This window comes from Phalaenopsis equestris, unplaced genomic scaffold (genome assembly GCF_001263595.1).
Source record: "Phalaenopsis equestris unplaced genomic scaffold, ASM126359v1 Scaffold000226, whole genome shotgun sequence".
In the NCBI taxonomy this organism is placed as follows: Eukaryota; Viridiplantae; Streptophyta; class Magnoliopsida; order Asparagales; family Orchidaceae; genus Phalaenopsis; species Phalaenopsis equestris.
This window is the reverse complement of record NW_018164668.1, coordinates 543,069-560,691: the sequence shown is the minus strand read 5'-3', so window position 1 is coordinate 560,691 and position 17,623 is coordinate 543,069. Positions and strand designations below refer to the sequence as shown.

Below are 17,623 nucleotides of genomic sequence, written 5' to 3'. Positions count from 1 at the left end.
CTCTGGTACATTCCACGTTAGCTATGTCCCTCTAGTGGTTTTTCTCTTGTGTTGTTTTTCTCTTCTTATTGACGATATGAATCAACGCTCACTCCACCTTTCAGGATTTTACATCCAAAATTGTTTGGGCGACACACCCAAGGAATAAAAATGTAAAAGAGAAGAAAATAGTAGAGAGAGAGAGAACACAATAATGAACTTTAAAATTATAAGCAAGTGGTTGACTTATTTTTACCATGTATCTCTAGTAAAGTAAGGTTAGTAAGATGTATTTTTAATAATAATACAAAGAAAGCCCTGAGCTTTCTCGTAGGGGGTATTTTCGATAATGCACATAAATGAGGGCGGGAGACTGAGAAGGCACCCACCCGGCCGGGTGCTTGACCCGGACGACCATTATTTGGCGGCCGGTAGACTAGCACGGGCAAACTATCTCATCCATCCGGTCTCGGCTGGGTGCTTGACCCGGGCGACCATTGTTTTGGCGGCCGGTAGACTAGCACCGGCAAACTATCTCATCCATCCGGTCTTGACGAGTGATTGAAGTTGTGCCAAAAATTAGATCAGAGAATCCTTTGAATGGATCGCTGAGTGAAGTTAGTTATGAGGGCTGGATTACGCCCGGTTGGTATGAGCCGCATGAACATGTGTGTGCCCTTGAGTTACTCCTTGGGAGCCTGCCCTAACGCATCATATGAAACAGAAGGTTTTTAAGATTGACGCTGACATATTTTTGACTAGCTTGCCCCTCACGAGTCATCCGATTTTACAGTGTTTGGATACAGCTCCTGGCACGACTACACTGGATCTTTGAACGCAAATTTGTTTGAAGGCCGAGGACCGCTCTCGGGTCTCAGCCAATCGGGCATGTTTCCATCAGGCGAAGCCACGATCGCTTGGAGCAGTTAGCCATTAAGTTATTCCCGGCCTCCGCGTTGTGGCGGCAATTCGCCGGCGATGGGGGTTTCGGTCTCTCTGCTGCTGAGTGCCGGCAGCATCTCCTTTGTGGGCGCCGTGTGTTTTGCAGCTGGTTACCTTTTGTCCGCTCACTCTATCCGTGCCCCCAATCATTCCGACGACGATGACGATGACGATAATGAAAATCTGAAGAAGAGGAGCATTAAAGGTGCACAGAGGCTTCTCTTCTATATCCAAGATGTGGTCCGGGGAAAGGCTGGTGACAAGAGGAACACAGACGCGATGAAGGTGGTGGCTCAGAAAAGCAAGTATAAGAAGCCTACTCTCCTTGAGATAGAAAGCCTCGCGGAAATCCTCCAAGACTTCAAAATGGTAAAATCTGAATCCATTCTTCTGCTGTTTTTTTCTTGATTTGGTTTTATTCCCCTTCTGCCATTCTTACTTATCAGTTCTGATTTTCACCACATTTTCCCTTGATATATCGACTAAGTAGCATGTTTTAACTAAAATAGAGATTTTAGTAATATTTCTGGTCTATCATCAGTCCCTGAATGAAACAGATAAGATCGTGTTGATAAAGTAGTCAACTTTAAAACGATATATTCTTTTTGAAAGATAATAGGTATGCGGGTATGCGCATTTTCATACGTGGCACAAATTTCTCATTGCAGGTGCTTGTTGTTAGAAACGATTTGAAGATGGGAAAAGGGAAGATTGCTGCTCAGTGCAGGTAGATTTTAGTCTACCCGCTCTCAATGTAAATTATGCTTTGAATTGACTTTCTATAACAGTTCAACTGTATTGCAGAGGATGTTTTATATTTGTGAAATCAGTGTGAAAAGCTTGTTTCTTGCTTAAGAACTTCATTAATGTGATCCGAGAATTTATAGGGTTGAAGTTTAATTGACAGATGTTAGAAAATGTTTGGGTGATTCATTCCATTCATTTGGGGAAGACAGTTTTTAGCACTGTGGCATTGTTTCACCTTGGCAGGTGTATTAGGAAGAGCTACCTATGATGATCTTAGTGTTGACAGCGCAACCATGTTTGTGAGTGGAACCAATGCAGCTACAGCATGGCTAGAAAAATTTTTGAGTATTGCTCCGTTAATTTACTTTGTCTGAGCCTTAAATGAGCAAAATACAGCGCTGAAATGCTAATTGTCTTACATCTATACTGGGCATGCTTTTTCCTTGCGTTTGCTTGGTTTGGACTGAGGGACTGTACTTTTTAGATATTATTGGACGGGCAAATTGTATATTTCATGCAACAAAACAAACATGGTGCACTAACTCGGAAGACTATCAATACAGGCTAATTAAGGAAGGTTTTTGCTTTCTGAAGACCACAGAAATTTTCTAAGGTGATATGTGGAGGTTCTGGAGCTGGATTTGAGCTGGGACACTCAACTCAGAATATTGTAAGCTGAGGAAGTGGGAATAAAACAACACAATATGTATAGAAAGCAAATCCCATTCATTTATGTTTTATGTTTCTTTTGATATTGATACTAGCTAGCTTGATATTCATTGCATCATGAACCATTTTGAGAAAATTCCTAAAGGACATGATAATAATGGTGGAATTAGAAGGATATGTGGTATAATAGAGTGATATCTGTTAGTCTTGATGCTGTTATTGGAATCAGCTAATTTTGTGCTCATTCTTAATCGTTAGTTACAAGATCTTTTTCATCACTGTTATTGGAATCATCTAATTATGTGCACATTCTTAACCGGTAGGTACATGATGTTTTCCATCAATTGACATTTATCTTTATTGTAATTGATCCCTCAGTTATTCTATTATGAATGCTTCTCCCACAGAGAAATGTTGAGGACTGTGCTTTTTTAAATATGAAGTGGGATCTCACATATTGATAACCATTCGGCTTGAATCTTGATTTTCCTACTCAGGATTTAGGCTTAATGCCTCAATTGTGATTCAAATTACTTTGAGAGTTTTGTTATTTAAATCATCTACGTGATATGATTCACCATGTTTACATGGAACTTTTGTTTGGAACATCAATGAACTATGGTAACAACTTTTTGATTGAGTTATAGGAGTATTAGATGTCAATAGCTCAACTAAATGAATAAGTTATCGGTACGACTGATTTTGATTTTATTATTTTCAGAAAATTCACAATACAAAATTTAATTGATTAGTTTTTAAGCTAGTTTACAATATAAGGAAAGATGGAAGACCAAAATACAAAAGAGCTCTAATAAGATAAATAAAAGTGAACAGAAGGACGCTCTAAGTGTTCTTTTCCATGGAATCTTGCTTCGATGCTTTCTTGGAGGATGTGGTTGAGGCGATTACGTGAGCAACCCTTTATTTTTGGTACTGCATGTCTATATGCGCTCGAGCGATGGCTATGAGGCATGCAAACTACCCTGCAAAGGCCAAATGCACGGGCCATCTAACTTACCTTCACCATCTATGGATAGATTTGGATTCAACAATGTTCAATATTGTGGCATGAAATTTGCATTAAACATTATGCATAAGGATAAATCTCAAAACTTTCAAGTAGTTGCGCTTCATCTTTAATTGGTTGGGCTGAGGGAGATGTAGCTTTTGGGCAAATATCATCAGCCAAATGTCAGGCAAACGTGGGTCATAATTTTTTGAAGCAGCAATGACCAACCTATCATTTGAAGACTTGTTTTTCCTTATATTATTTAATCTTTATTTTATTGTGCTTCTATATATCTTTGCTAAAAGTATTCCCTTAAGTCTGTCAACAAAATTTTTATGATTTTTGTTGTTATTTTGTTATGGATATATGCAATTACCGATTGGCTTTTTTATTTTTATTTTTATTTTCTTCGGTTATGACTTCAATAGTTGACTTATTTTTATCCTAGAAAGTGCCAATTTTTTTCACAAATAGGACTCAAAATCAAGTAGAAAAAATTTTGGATGAGGAAATATTAAGCAAGTTTTTTCTAGAGTGGCTATCGGTGCTTTGAGATGAGTGCAATATAAGTTCCACATGAATTGCACTCATGTTAATGCAAATCTAAAAACTGTGAGACCTATCCTGGCCAAACAAATGGTTAGGATACTCTGAATCAATTTTTTTTTAATCGAGTAGCCCCTGTGGTTAACAACATTTGAAATTTAAAATTTAAAATATGTTTGTGGATAGATTTGGTTTTAACTCGAGCAAATCCCAAATTTTGTTCTCTTTAGGAGTCTTATTAGACTTCAATGCTAATAGGCTTACACGCTCACTATCAATTCTTAAATTGCCTTGATTTGCATATTTTGAATTTAAACCTGGATGGCCCTGATTCGAGTGATTTACTTTATTACATGCTATTAGGGCTTGTGATGAATCTTTTGATTTTATCCATCTTACTCACTGTCAATACTTTTGTTCCTCTTAGCAATGACTTAGCAATGAAATCGTCCATTCCTTTCAATGTTAATACATTTGTTCCTCTCCATGTCGTTAATTCTGTAATTTCTTCTGATACCATCATTGTTTGTTGCATCTTCAGTTATTACTTCTGCCATATTCTTCTTCCCTTGCTGCGTCTGCCCTTTCACTCTTCCTTCCCCAAGAATGTCATCGGCTCTCCTTTTCTGCAGAAAAGTAAACTCGTGTACAACATGAGCTTGAGATTTCTTTCTTTTTTGTTTAAATTTCTCTGTTAATTAGAACATTTAGTAAAGCTAATACCGTGCTAATATTCCTTTTTATCATTGCTATTTGCTACTCACAGTGATAAACTAAAAAAATTAGTTTATGGGTGTGTAGATTTCTTTCGTTGTTGTTTAAATTTCTTTGTTACGTAGTTCATTTAGTAATGCTAATATCATGCTATTAGTTTCGTTTTGTTTTTTGATGCTATATAAACTCATAGCTACAGTGATAAACACTAACCATTGCTGGTCATCACACAAATTAAAATCGGGAAATCTGGCTCTTAAAAATGTAACAGCTCAGAACTTGCTGAACTATAACTTACTGAAGAATTGATCTTTATATTGAGATAATTTTTAACAAGCTATCTGCTTGAAGCATTTTATTTGCTTAAATCTCTCTAGTACGCTGGGTTCATTTGGTGATGTTGTGTTGCTGTTAAGTTGCGTAACTTGATAGAAAATTAAGTTACTGTCACTCTAATATAGACGGACAAGCTGTCTTGCAATGTCCACGGTTGTAAAGCCATGGAGGTGGACATGAACTATAATTTTCAGTCACATATTTCTTCCCAAATTAGCACTGTGGAATCTGGTTTAAAAAGAAAAGCTATTGAAAAATTTTCCAACTAAGCCTCAGTTATGAATAAAATTTTCAGATGAACTATACGCTCAATGGAAATATCTGCTTGGAGCCTTACATATGCTTAGATTGTATCACTCTACTTGCACCACACCTATAGTAGTCTTATTTTCTATCTGTTCTTCCATTTTTACAGTCCTCCGTCTTTCTTTGTTTTTTTTGTCCCCTTATATTTTGTGATTTTTTTCGTTTGCAAAGCTGTGTCTTCACTGCGTCCTTTGAAAAAAAAAAAAGTCACACCGCAAAAGACAAGGAAAAATAATAATAGAGTGATAAGTTGTTGGTCTTCTTGATATGTAAAACATGTACATACAATTATCAAAATTGCCCATTTGGTGCTCTTTAAATCTCTCTGAAATGGAAGCCTACTTCGAGTGTGTGACTGCATATTGGTTGCAACAAGTGTGGTGCTGTTACGTAAAAGCTAGCAGGCATGAACGTAAATTGTATATATCGTCTCAATGAACAAAAAGGAGAAAAAACTTTGATTTTTTTTTAATTTGTGGAGGAAAACCTGAATTGCTTGGAGTGCCCTGAATTTCAAATAGCATATATATATATATATATAGAGAGAGAGAGAGAGAGAGAGAGAGAGAGAGAGAGAGAGAGAGAGAGAGAGAGAGATTTATCCTCCTATTTAAATTTTGATGCACGACTCTAAAGTGTAACCTGTTAGCCTTTATTAATAGTTGAAACCAATGAACTGTATGATTTTCTGCATTTATAAGAACTACTGATTATCTATCAGGTGCTGGGAAAGTTTCTCCATGACTGGTTTGCCTTGCATGAGAAGAACTTGATGGTTTTCATAGGATATTCTTACAAATGAATTGAAGTTGAATAGTTGGATTATTAATAATGTTTATAGCATGTTTAATAATTTGGATTGGTTACGTGCTTGAGTAAATGTGAGTTTCTCAGACCAACTTGTAATTGCCACCTGATTATCATTGCTTTTTACAAGTTTAACTCGTGCATGAAACATGTTTTATCATTGTTTTGTGGCGATTTTACTATTCATAGGCATGTGAAGAAAACATGGATGACCAGGCAGTATATGTATAAGCCCTTTTAAAAGTCTAATTGTACTCATATTTTAACAATCAAAATTTTCTAGAATATGTAAGATGCCGTAATAATCCATTTGATTCCAGCTATTTGAAAGTTTCTACACTTAAATATCTCAATTATCTTCTCATGCAGTTAGAGTCATCCATGTAAAAAAAAATTGATGTTCTTGATTGGTGATCAAATGATCTTAGAAGTTAATCAAATAATATAGGACACTAGTTTAATGATAATGATAATGAAAAATTTTGATCTTATTTTTGAAGGGCATAATTCTCTGACCAAGAATTTTGTAATATATAGGGCTAAACTCCATAATAGTTCTTTGTCCATTGGCCAAGTTAGTTTAAAAGTATCATATTTATCCAATTTACTCGTTCCTATACAAAATTCACCCTAGATGGTTCTTCAGGGACTAAATTAGGATCAATTTCATATAATCAAGGGGACTACAGTGAGATCAACTTGTATCACATGTTCTATTGTAGGGACTGTTTTGGATTAATTTTGTGAAGTGAGGAATCAAATTGGAGAACTATGAAACTTTGGGATTAAATTTATCACACACATACTCACAATCAAAAACTATGACTGGCTAGAATTTACCGCTAAAAGACATCTCTGAGATAATTTTTACACGACTAATGAGTTTTGATTACTTTAAATTGTAGTCATTTAAAATTTTTAGTGGAGGGAGAATGTTGTGGAAGGATAATGAGCTTAATCATTCTAAAATAATAATAGCCTATCTCTCCCTGTCTCTCTTATATAAGGATTCACTTTTTCTAGTGTAACTTACGCTTACTTAAGATTAGTTGTCTCAAGAGTAAAGAGGAATTCATGAAGTCTGCACTTTCCCATGAATTGTTACGAGTAAACTCATCTCAAGGACGATGGTGGTTTTTATTCAACATAGAAATATTTTAACTTTCTTATGTGAAAGCATGCTTGCCAAGGACAGTAATTTTTTTTTAAAAAAATCAGACTGTTTTACGTATGGAATTAAATTTCACTGATGAAATTTGAGCAGATGCTGTTTCACTGATTCATTTTCTTTGTTGTTGCTCACTTATTGGCTACATGAACATCGTTATTTATTCCATGATTAAATGTATAACCAGAATGCCAACATTATACACTTCGCTGTTTAGTGCTGAACTTGCTTTCTTTAGTACTAATACTTTTTTTCTGTGTTGTTATTTTGAAAGCCATGCAACTTTGGGCTTGTATAAAAAACTCCATAACAGAGCACCCAAAACTTTAAACAGGTATAACCGTAATCTGCATTGCAGTCCTTTTGCATTTAATTATCTAATTCCCTCTGCTGTAACATACTTTTTTGAATTTTGGAACTTTTAAATATTGTTATTTATGTGGCTCTTTTGCTTTTTATTTTGTGTAATTTTTTTCGCAGGTGGGAAATGTGTGGACAGGTTAAGGTGGTTTTGAGAATTGAAAGTGAGGAAGATATGCTTGTTTTACAGGTATGTTGATTTTTATAACATTCCAACGAACATGCTAGTGTTCTTATTCACATATGGTGTTCTATAATTTTCTGACCCATATAAACTATGAAGTGACCTATATGCATTTGCATTTTTCTTTGATATCTTGCGGACTTAGTTGGCGTAAAATTTTAATACAAAAAAACTATTGTTGGATTTTGGGTGACATCATAAGGAAACGCCATGTACCAAGCACAGATGCTTGAAAATAATTATGTAAAATTAGACGATAAGTTGATTATTAATTATCTCTGAAATTGTTGAAATAGTTGAGGTTCAACAATCTTGCACGGTAGACAATGAGAATTTTTTGAGACATACAAGACAAAAATACAAATTGGACATAACACAATAAAAAAATATATAAATAAATTATATATATATGTATGGATACATGTATGTATGTATACATACACAAACACACACACATATACATAAATACATACATACATACATATATATATCTATATGTATGTATGTATGTATATGCGCCACGTACTCAAATCAGTTGGTCGGACATCTATTTGTCAGTTGTAAGTCCCCTTTGGTCTGGGGTTCGATTCCCCCTGAGCGTAGGGTGTGGTATTCAAATTTTTAGGCGCATGAGGTATGACTGAGACTCGTATAATAGCCTCTCACCATTCCTTTATGTATATATATATATTTATATATTTATATATATATGTGTGTGTGTGTGTGTGTGTGTTATTTTGATGTCGTCTCCCACACTCGGCTCTGCTAGGGTTTCGACCCATGTCGAACCCTAGCAACTCTTATCTTACCGCAAGATCATTTCTCCAACGTCGTGTCTCCTCTCCGTCGGTGCCGTCTCTCCTCTCGCGTTTCGTCGTCTCTCCTCTCGCGTCTCGTCGCCTCTCTGACAGAGTTCGCTTCTCTTCGTTCTGTTCGATTACATCTCACGGAAGACGGGAAGGGGTCGCCTCGTTTCCTCCTTTCGTCTTCCTTCTCGACTCAGCTCGACAGCTCGACTGTACCGAGTTTTGGTCTCTTCGGTTTCTGACCCACCCTACTTGACCCTCTGCCGGACTTGCAAGGCTTCTCTTGCTGTGATGGAGCTTCCTTCTTCTTCGATTGAACCTGACAAAGCCTCCTTTGCCCATGTGGTGGGTAATCCTCAAGTGAAGACGACGGTTATCTTCCCCTCAAGTTATAAGGTGTAATGGGATGGTACAGGTGATTTCCTCTTTATCAAGATTGCAAGCAAGTGGAAAACAACATTTTTTCTCTGAGCTAGAAATTTCATCCCTGATTGATAAATTCAAGTTTGTTCTTATTGGAAAATTTCAGTGGAGACACCCACTTATGGATGTTATCAAGAAAATTTTTGACGATCTCAAATTAGCAGGAAAGTAGAAAGTGGGGCTCATGGATGGGAGACACGTATTAATTCAACTAACCGTGCCTGAAGACTACACTGAGATTTTTTCCAAAAAATATCTCAACATTGCTGGTAAACCAATGAAGCTACTCAAGTGGTCTCCTGATTTTGACCCCAAGCGCGAATCTCTTACTGTATCGGTATGGTTTAGTCTACCTAGTCTCAAGCTGCACTTTTTTCATTATCAGTTTCTTTACTCTATTGGTGTCATACTTGGGGACCCTTTGAAGCTTGATCTACCTACTTTTAACCTAACCAGACCTTCTGTGGCCAGAATATTTGTTGAAAGAGATAGCTAGATTACTTGTGAAATAAAATATTACTTTACCTGACGTTACTGAAGTCTGGTTGGGCATAACTCATAATGGATATTGGCAACAATCGTCCTAGAGAATAGACCGTCTTACTGTTCTCATTGTAAGATGTTTGGGCATACACTTAATAAATGTCATAATAAGTTTATCATAAGTTTAATCATAATTTGAAATCTAAAGATCAAGTGAATAAGAATGGATCTAATCCCACTACTCTGGACATATCTTTTCCATCTAGAGAGAAAGCTATCACAGGACAACTTTTGGATATCGCTAAAGATCAGCCACCTACCATCCCTGCTGAGAAGGTGCAAACCGATCCTTTACCCAACATCGTAGTTCCTGATGAAGAACATCATACTATAGGTACAGATTTAAAAGAGCTTATATCACTCACTGTTATTGAAGAAAACTCTCTTACATGCTAAGACACGCGAGAGTATTTCTTTGATTCAATCAAAGATCAGCTGGTACAACAAACTGTTACTTCTAATATTCAACATCCTACATATGTCCGACACACTTTAGACCAATTCACTGATCAGGAGAGCCAATCTTTGGATGAAGAATGACAGGTCTATTTCAGGAGGAAGAAGAAGACTGGAGGCCGACTCGAGCTTGGAACCTTATTGGATGATACTTTGGTCACTACTGACAATGACACTCATCTTACCAATTTATTATTTGGCTTCTTTCCTAGAAGTAGAGGTAGAGGCAAAGGAAAATTGGGTCGCTCTCTAGCTACTTGATACTACGTTTTTTTGGCTTTTTTTATTTTGGTATATTGTATTTTTCCGTGTTTTCTCTTTTTTTTGAAACCTTTTGTATGTGATGATTATCGTGGGGGACGGGTGTCATGCTTGGGCTCTTCCACACAATCTTGATGTATCTTTATTTTCTTTTAATATATTAGCCTTTGGGCTTTCTCAAAATTAAAAAAATAATGTCGCAGGCCCCCTCATTTACTTCAATTAATGCTCGGATCTTCCATCTTGGTCTTCGGTCAAGGATTCGCGATCTAGTGAGTACTAACTAAATCATTAAAGGGTCATTAACATACATACCACTTAATCTTTACCTATATATATATATATATATATATAAGACCTAAATGCTGTTATTTTCTCATCATAACTCCGTCTTTTTCCGTGTATATTACTCTAGTTAACAATGAATTTTTTTTAAGTTGCATCAATATGAACCAACACCCTCTACCACCTATTATCATCTTCTTCCAAATTTAAAAATTGTTCATATTTTATGGACAACGTTCTTGCAGGCAAAGTGACTTTTGGGTAATGTCAGTTAAGTTGATGCATGTTGGATGATTTCTTGAGGAGTTAGTGAAGGAAGCGAAAGTTGAGGATTGGAGAAGGAATTATATTAACCGGTCATGAAAGAAGGTAGAGGGATTAGTGATTCAGATTTTCACCTGCTTACGGAAAAATAACAAAGATGAGAGGGGTAATTTGTTTTCGAGCTTTATTTTAGTGAAATATGAACTTTACAAGAGCTGAGAAGAAACTTGGGAGGAATCTCATGAAAATAAAAGGGATGAACCTTTTTTCTGGAGAATTTCATGGGAGCGCTACCATATATAACATCTACTTCGCCAAAAGGAGATGGGAAGTGGCCCATCTGAGATATTTTGCTTGGTATACGTCAGAGAGGTGGTTGTTTAGATTTTTGTCGCAATTTCCTACATGGTAGTTTTGGTGAACTTAAAATGTTTTTGTGGTATGGTAGTCAGTAACAAAGTTTTTGGTGTATTTGCAGCTCTAGTTTATTGATTTCAATGTGAAAAGCACCAGGAATAATTTTTTTTAATATTTAAAATAATCAAAGTATGAACAGCAGATTCACCTTTACAAATATTAAAAAAAATTTCAAATAAAAGTCTTATTCAATTAAATGAAAATAAATTTTCTAATTATTAGTAAATAAATGATACTAACCTTTATCAACATAGAAAGCCATTATTCAAACTCTATTCCCATACCCCAAAAAAGAACCTTAAATGCTTAAAAAGTGCAGTTATGTCGCTCCCACATTGGACGCTTATATCAGAATTTCCTTTTTAATGGGTAGTATCTGACATTTATTTTCCATGTTAATATGGGCTGGTCACATGTTCTGCTCGTATTTGTGATGTGTGCTAAGCATTTCATGCCCTTATATTTTAATGCATCCACACATCCTGGTGTAGTTATATCCTGAATGTTATGTTTGCCCAAATATGGAAGCAAATCCCCTCTTTTACGTATCTATGATAGAGTACAGGGATATCATAAACATTTTCAAAGGAGAGTTACAATCGATTAATGCAAAACTGGGGCATATACATACTTATCTCCCATTTCCCATGTATTTACATATCTAACACCTACAATTTATTTTTCACATTTATATCATCGGATTCTTTCAACATAGCTCATAAAAAATGTCACTGTTTTAACTTTTAAAAAGTGAAATACTCATTTTTGTGCATAGGTACGGTTGGTATATATGTAAAAATCGAATTTGAGATGTTAGATATGTAAATACATGGGGATTCACCAATTGAGTGGTATTTATGTAAATCTTCTAAAATTCAAATTGCTAGTGTTTTACTTAAGAAATTTGTGCTCATATAATTTCCGAAGTTTCTCAGGAAAGAGCAAAATCCTTGAAGCTGCCAACCCATATAACCATTGATGCCGGAAGGACTCAAATTGCACCGAGTAAGTCGTGAAAGAGTTTCTTTTCTGCTATTCTCTGACCTTCTGTCTCTTTGTCACTTGTTTTGTGTTATTTTCGGCAAAGCAATATAATTCCATCTTACCTGAATGCAAAAACCCTACCCACTTAAACAAACATTGCGTTAACTTGACTTCTTGCTACCACAATTTATAATTTCCTTTTAACAAATACCGGTTAATCTATTTTCATTTCATCAATGACTTTATATCAGAATAGCAAATAAGATCTGATTGTTTATCATTTCTTGCAGATTCAAGGACAGTGATGGCCATTCTTGGTAAGTCGTTTGCTTATTTTAATATTTCATGATTTTTCATTTAATTGAGATCTGTGGCCTGTTTTTGGTTGGGGTGGCATTTCTTGTTAACGATTTAGGTACTCTAGATGAATTTGTTGAGGGAATTTTGTTTAGTTTATAAAACTGCCAGAAGTACAATAACATAGCTAGGGATGATCTAGAAATGGACTATAGTGAAGTCGAAAGATAATATAATGTCCTTCCACCAATTTGGTAAAAGACACGAAAGCGGGGCGATAGGTTTGGGTTTGTTTGAAAGGGTTAGAAGGAAGAAGAAGCTTATATATTAATGAAAGTTCATGTAATGGTGCATGCCTAATAAAGAGATTATGAGAAGCACGGGTAAGAGTGGTGATAGGAATGGAGATAGACTAGCATGCAAGAGAAAACGAGTAGGACAAAGAATGAAATTGTGGTCTTAAGAATGCTGATGGTATGTTTGTAGATTAAGAAAATTACAAAGTTGATTTTGGAATAAAATATATGAAAAGAAATGGAAGAGCGATAGTGATGAATATTTACAAGTTTACAATTGATCAGAACAAAAAATATGCTTGTTAGGATGAGCATAATGACATTACGAGTTTTGAACCTAATTTTAATTGTCTTATTTTTTGTTTTCTAGATTCTTTTGAAGATACCATGCTTATGATGTTGGCATTTATATGAGTGGGGTGTATTCTCTAGTGTATTTTGGTTTATTATTGTAGTTTGTCTTGTTTCTCCACTCATTAAATTCCTAGTACAATGCATTATTCCAATCCTTCACAATTCCTCTTGTGGGTATGGTATCCTTTGTTTCCTTATTTTTGTAGATCTCATGTTGGTACCCAATGTTGTTTGCTCATGTTGAAATTGTTTTATTTGCCAACCACTGATTACAATGTTTGGGAAGTTGGCTCCTTGTTAACACTATAGCTCTTCTTAGCTCTCTATTATATCTAGATCTGGATTTTCTTATATGCGATCCTATTACTCTACAGGGAAGTCGATACTACTTGTCACCTCCCAAGAAAACTCTTACTGTCTGTCAGGTGTGTGGATTCTCCATAGTCAATGAGACCCTCGGTGGAGCCGATCCGTGAAGAGGGCGTCACGTGATTGAGTGAAGGAGAATGTCACAGATAAAAAGTCCCACATCGGCTAATTGAAGGGCTGAAAAACAATATTTAAGTCCTGGGCTGCTCACCACCCCTAAGAGCTCTTTTGGGGTTTTTAATACAATTATTATGACGTTATGTATGCAAATTTTGCAGTGAAATTTAAGAATTCATAGGTTTACAAAACACTAAATAAGTCAACTTATTTTGCAGCGAGGGGGAATGCGAGGCAACAAAGTGGGAGGAATACGGTGGGGATGAGAGAGGGGGGTGGATAAAGGAAGATAATCACCACCTCGAGGGAGAGAAACAACTAAAACACCACTCAATCTCTCAGATACAACCCTCGAAGGGAGAAACAGACGCCAATGGCCGTCCTAAATAAAACACATGAAAAATTGAAAACCTCAAACAATAAAATCAAATAAACAAGCCCTAGATATTTAGGTTCCCTTTATGAAAAGGAGGTGCCAAACAGTCGTCGGAGAGCCTGTCGGCCCTTTCGGGTATGGATGGGTGAAATTACGGGATCAACTCCCACAACTTTTTTACGCGCACATTACTATAAAACTGCTGTAACTAGGATCACAAAATTGCTCCAACATTATTGTAACACTACTAGAGTAGTGGAGCGAAAGCTCCCGTGTCAGTGTCTTGGGGTTAGGGGAGTTTCAACCTCATATATTGAAGTTTTCTTCTCCTTATAGTGGTTAGGTTGGTTCTGTTGAAGGTATCAAAAATGACACAATATTCCAACAAGTCTATCGTGTAGGTGTGGACATTCTAAAACACATTCTAATAGAATAAGTATCCATTCTCTCTTTGCACAACCTGAGTCGGAGTCACATAACAACGTAGATTCTCACAAGCAAAAGCTCAAATATGTAAATATATAATGCTTCTCTCACTCATCGTACTTGGTTGGGTGTGTCTGATAAACTAAGTTGTACATCTTTGATTTGATGGACACAACTCACACTAGCTACCACTCAGAAGAGGGCTCTTCTTCTTCTCTGATAGGACCTGTATCCTACTGAAGAATTTTATTCCTCATCAAGCTTCCAAGACAATATTCAAAGTTGTGGTTCATCTATAATGTTTGAAATTCTGCTGGTTGAACTGAATTTAATATCAGAATAAGTCCATATAATCTTTCAGACTTGGCATAGAAGACCCCTATTTCTGACTTGTTGGACCTCTCTCAGTAGGGGTTACTCAGGAAGGAGCCTTTAAAAAGTCTGGATTTCTCTTATCTGGGATTGCCAAGTGTTTTTGTCGGTTCCTCATACTTAGGACCATCTTGGACCACCAATGTGAATTATGTTGGAGCCTCCTTTATGCCATCATCTTGAGCTACGTGCTTTTCATTCTTATCCTTTGGAATCTGATCCCTCTTCTGTGTCCTCGTCTTTTTCAGTTTCAACTGTCATTGTTACTTTCTTCAACAACTCCCTGTTCGGTGAAATAAATCACCCCTAGTTGTGTTATCTGCTTCAATATGCTCAAATCCATGACACTTGAAACACTTTCTGGTTGAGATAGATTTGAGAATGCGAATTGGCCCCCTCTGTTGTCCATTTTGAACTATTTACTTCTCAGGCGAGGTTATCTTGGATATTTCCCGGAGTGCACTCTAGCTGTAAGATCCTAAGGTTGAACCCTGTTTGTAAGATGTGGTGGTTTTTCGACAATGTGGTATCTCTATTTTAGAAGCTAGGGTATGAAGAGCCAGTTTGTAGGGAGCTGTTAAGAAATGACTCTGCATCTTCTATTTCATCGTGGATCAGATAGTGATATTGTCTTTTCCTTCAAGCAAAAGTACGTCTTTCAAATTATTTTACCAAAATAACACTCTTTTTTAACTTGCTGATAACTAGCCATTTCGTCAGGTGGACGTCTTGACACTCAAAGATAGGGGTTTGTGGCGTCAGCTGGAAGGGTGGAAGAGGGTTTTCTGAAACAACAGGTAGGGTGGAGGGGTTCGACGACAGCTGACAGTAAGGTAGGGGACATTTGCTGCTGGCTGCAGGGTGGTAACGGGGTTGGGCTGATTTATAGGGACTGCGGTTAGATAACAACAGCCAGCAGAGGGTTGGTGCGGCTGGGACGCTGAGCGGCAGGTGGAAGATGTGGGGGCCAGGCAGCACTAGCAAAATGCGGTTCAAGTTGGGAAGGCAGGTGCTAGAGGGAGGGAGACGGACCTGGAATGTTGGGGATGCTACTGGAATGACGAGAGGAAGGTGCCCTGCAGTGGCTTCGGGGCTGCAGTAGACAGCAGAACTACTGTCTTTAGGGCGAACTGCAGCTGATACGGCGACGAAGCTGGCAAGAGGGAGGTTGCGGGGTGGGTGAAGTCGGGGATAATCACCACCTCGGAGCGAAATACCACCATAGCACCACTCGCTCTCCGATACAGTTATAGAAGAGAAAAGGGCGATTCAGGCGGCTGTCCAAACATAAATCTTAACAAAAACTAACCTTAGAATAGAAAACTAGGAAGAGGATGCCTCTCCCTTTGGGTAGCAACCTTAGCCCCAAAATAGGAGATGACCAGCCCTAGTAACCCCATGGCTGAATCGGTCCTAGCGGCCGAGTCGATTCAGTCCCCAGGGAGCCTCGTGTCACCACCTGAGCTCACACTTCATCATTTCCACTGGATTCATTATACGCTTGCTGCTAGATGTAAGTTTGAGTTATGATTGAGGTCAAGCTTCTCCCCCGTAATTTGACTTCAGGCTCTAACTTGAACTCTCTACTACAATAGAGTCAGATCAATTTGTGAACATGATTCATTCACTCCATTCTAGGCTAAATAGTTATTGTTAGATTGATTATTCTCTAGAACTTAAGGTGAAAGCTATTGGTTACGCTTAGCAAATATCTTGGTGACTATCATGGTAAAACACATTTTCACACAGTTAATTAAGCAAGTTGAACATGATTGGTGATCCTCGAACGATAATTGAATCAACAAATTGAGAGAATGCCAATAATTATTTGCCCAATTCTTTTCCAAATGTACACACACACACAATTATATATTGAAATATTGAGAATTCTGTTTTAGTTGAAGATTTATTTGTGGACTATAGCTTTATTCATTCCCCAGCTACCATGTTTCACTTCAAATTTCTTAACGCTTTGTCCCTGAACAGGACCTGCTGATGTGGTTGATGATGTAACCGGTGGATTAAAGCTTTTGTAGCATGGCATTCAAGAGTAAACATCTCAATCTGATCACTAAAGGGAACGTTTTAAAATCTGATCTGAAGTTTAATGCCGGGTGCTCATAAAAGTCACCATAGAATTTGATTCTTACTATCAACAAACCGACAGTATCGGGGTATCTAATTTGTTATATTCTGGAATTTGTAAAATTAGATCTCATTCAAACGAATTTCAGGCATGCCTTCCTGGCTTATCCTTAACAGGATCAAGGGGCCGAGCTGATTATTGGTATGCCATCATCATTTTTTCAAACTTTTTTCAATATCAAGATGAAATTTTTTTTAATCATTGCAAATACTTTATCATGCAACAATTATAATAGACAGTCTATGCCTAATTGCTGATGGAAGCTCATCTGAGGAGCTCAGTGATTAAATTTAGTTTTCAATCTTTCTAATTTTAAGATTTTTGCTTGCTTTGTCATTTTCTACTCTCTTAGTTGTCCAATATTCTCTTTTATTGGGAGCATAACAACATCAACTCGGTAGTCCATTATCATTTGACTTCCTGCATTCCTCATTGATTGTTGCTTAATGCATGCCAATGGTGATGGTCGGTGCTCGACAAATGTCTTTCAAAACCCTCTTGAGGCCTTTCTTCTTACTCTCTTATATTTTCAATCACATCAGGAGAATGAGAGACAATTACCTTTTATTATTGGACTTTCAATGTTTCCAATTAATTGTTGTCTAATGCCTTGTAATAATTGATATGCGTGCCATTGATGTTTATATTCACGATCATTCAATAT

The 17,623-nt window shown here is 36.9% G+C and overlaps 1 protein-coding gene across 2 annotated transcripts; it reads left to right on the top strand.

Moving 5' to 3' along the window:
- Window positions 1-602: 602 nt before the first annotated feature.
- LOC110023702 (peptidyl-tRNA hydrolase 2, mitochondrial-like) lies at window positions 603-17,174 on the top strand. Of its 2 annotated transcripts, XM_020723238.1 has the most exons (7): window positions 614-1,290; window positions 1,590-1,648; window positions 7,498-7,557; window positions 7,704-7,773; window positions 12,158-12,227; window positions 12,497-12,523; window positions 16,800-17,174. In XM_020723238.1, the coding sequence occupies exons 1-7, from the start codon at window positions 958-960 to the stop codon at window positions 16,847-16,849; spliced, it is 669 nt and encodes a 222-aa protein (XP_020578897.1). In that variant the 5' UTR covers window positions 614-957; the 3' UTR covers window positions 16,850-17,174. The 2 variants fall into 2 exon arrangements, 1 of the variants encoding a protein (XP_020578897.1); XR_002293931.1 differs by lacking the exon at window positions 16,800-17,174 and having other exon boundaries at window positions 603-1,290; window positions 12,150-12,227; window positions 12,497-12,524.
- Window positions 17,175-17,623: the final 449 nt, after the last annotated feature.

Excerpts from the sequence above, each read along its gene's own strand:
- LOC110023702 (XM_020723238.1), top strand. The coding sequence starts at position 958 with ATGGGGGTTTCGGTCTCTCTGCTGCTGAGTGCCGGCAGCATCTCCTTT. Across the intron at positions 7,558-7,703 it reads GCACCCAAAACTTTAAACAG|GTGGGAAATGTGTGGACAGG; the intron begins GTATAACCGTAA and ends TTTTTTTCGCAG. Across the intron at positions 12,228-12,496 it reads AAGGACTCAAATTGCACCGA|ATTCAAGGACAGTGATGGCC; the intron begins GTAAGTCGTGAA and ends CATTTCTTGCAG.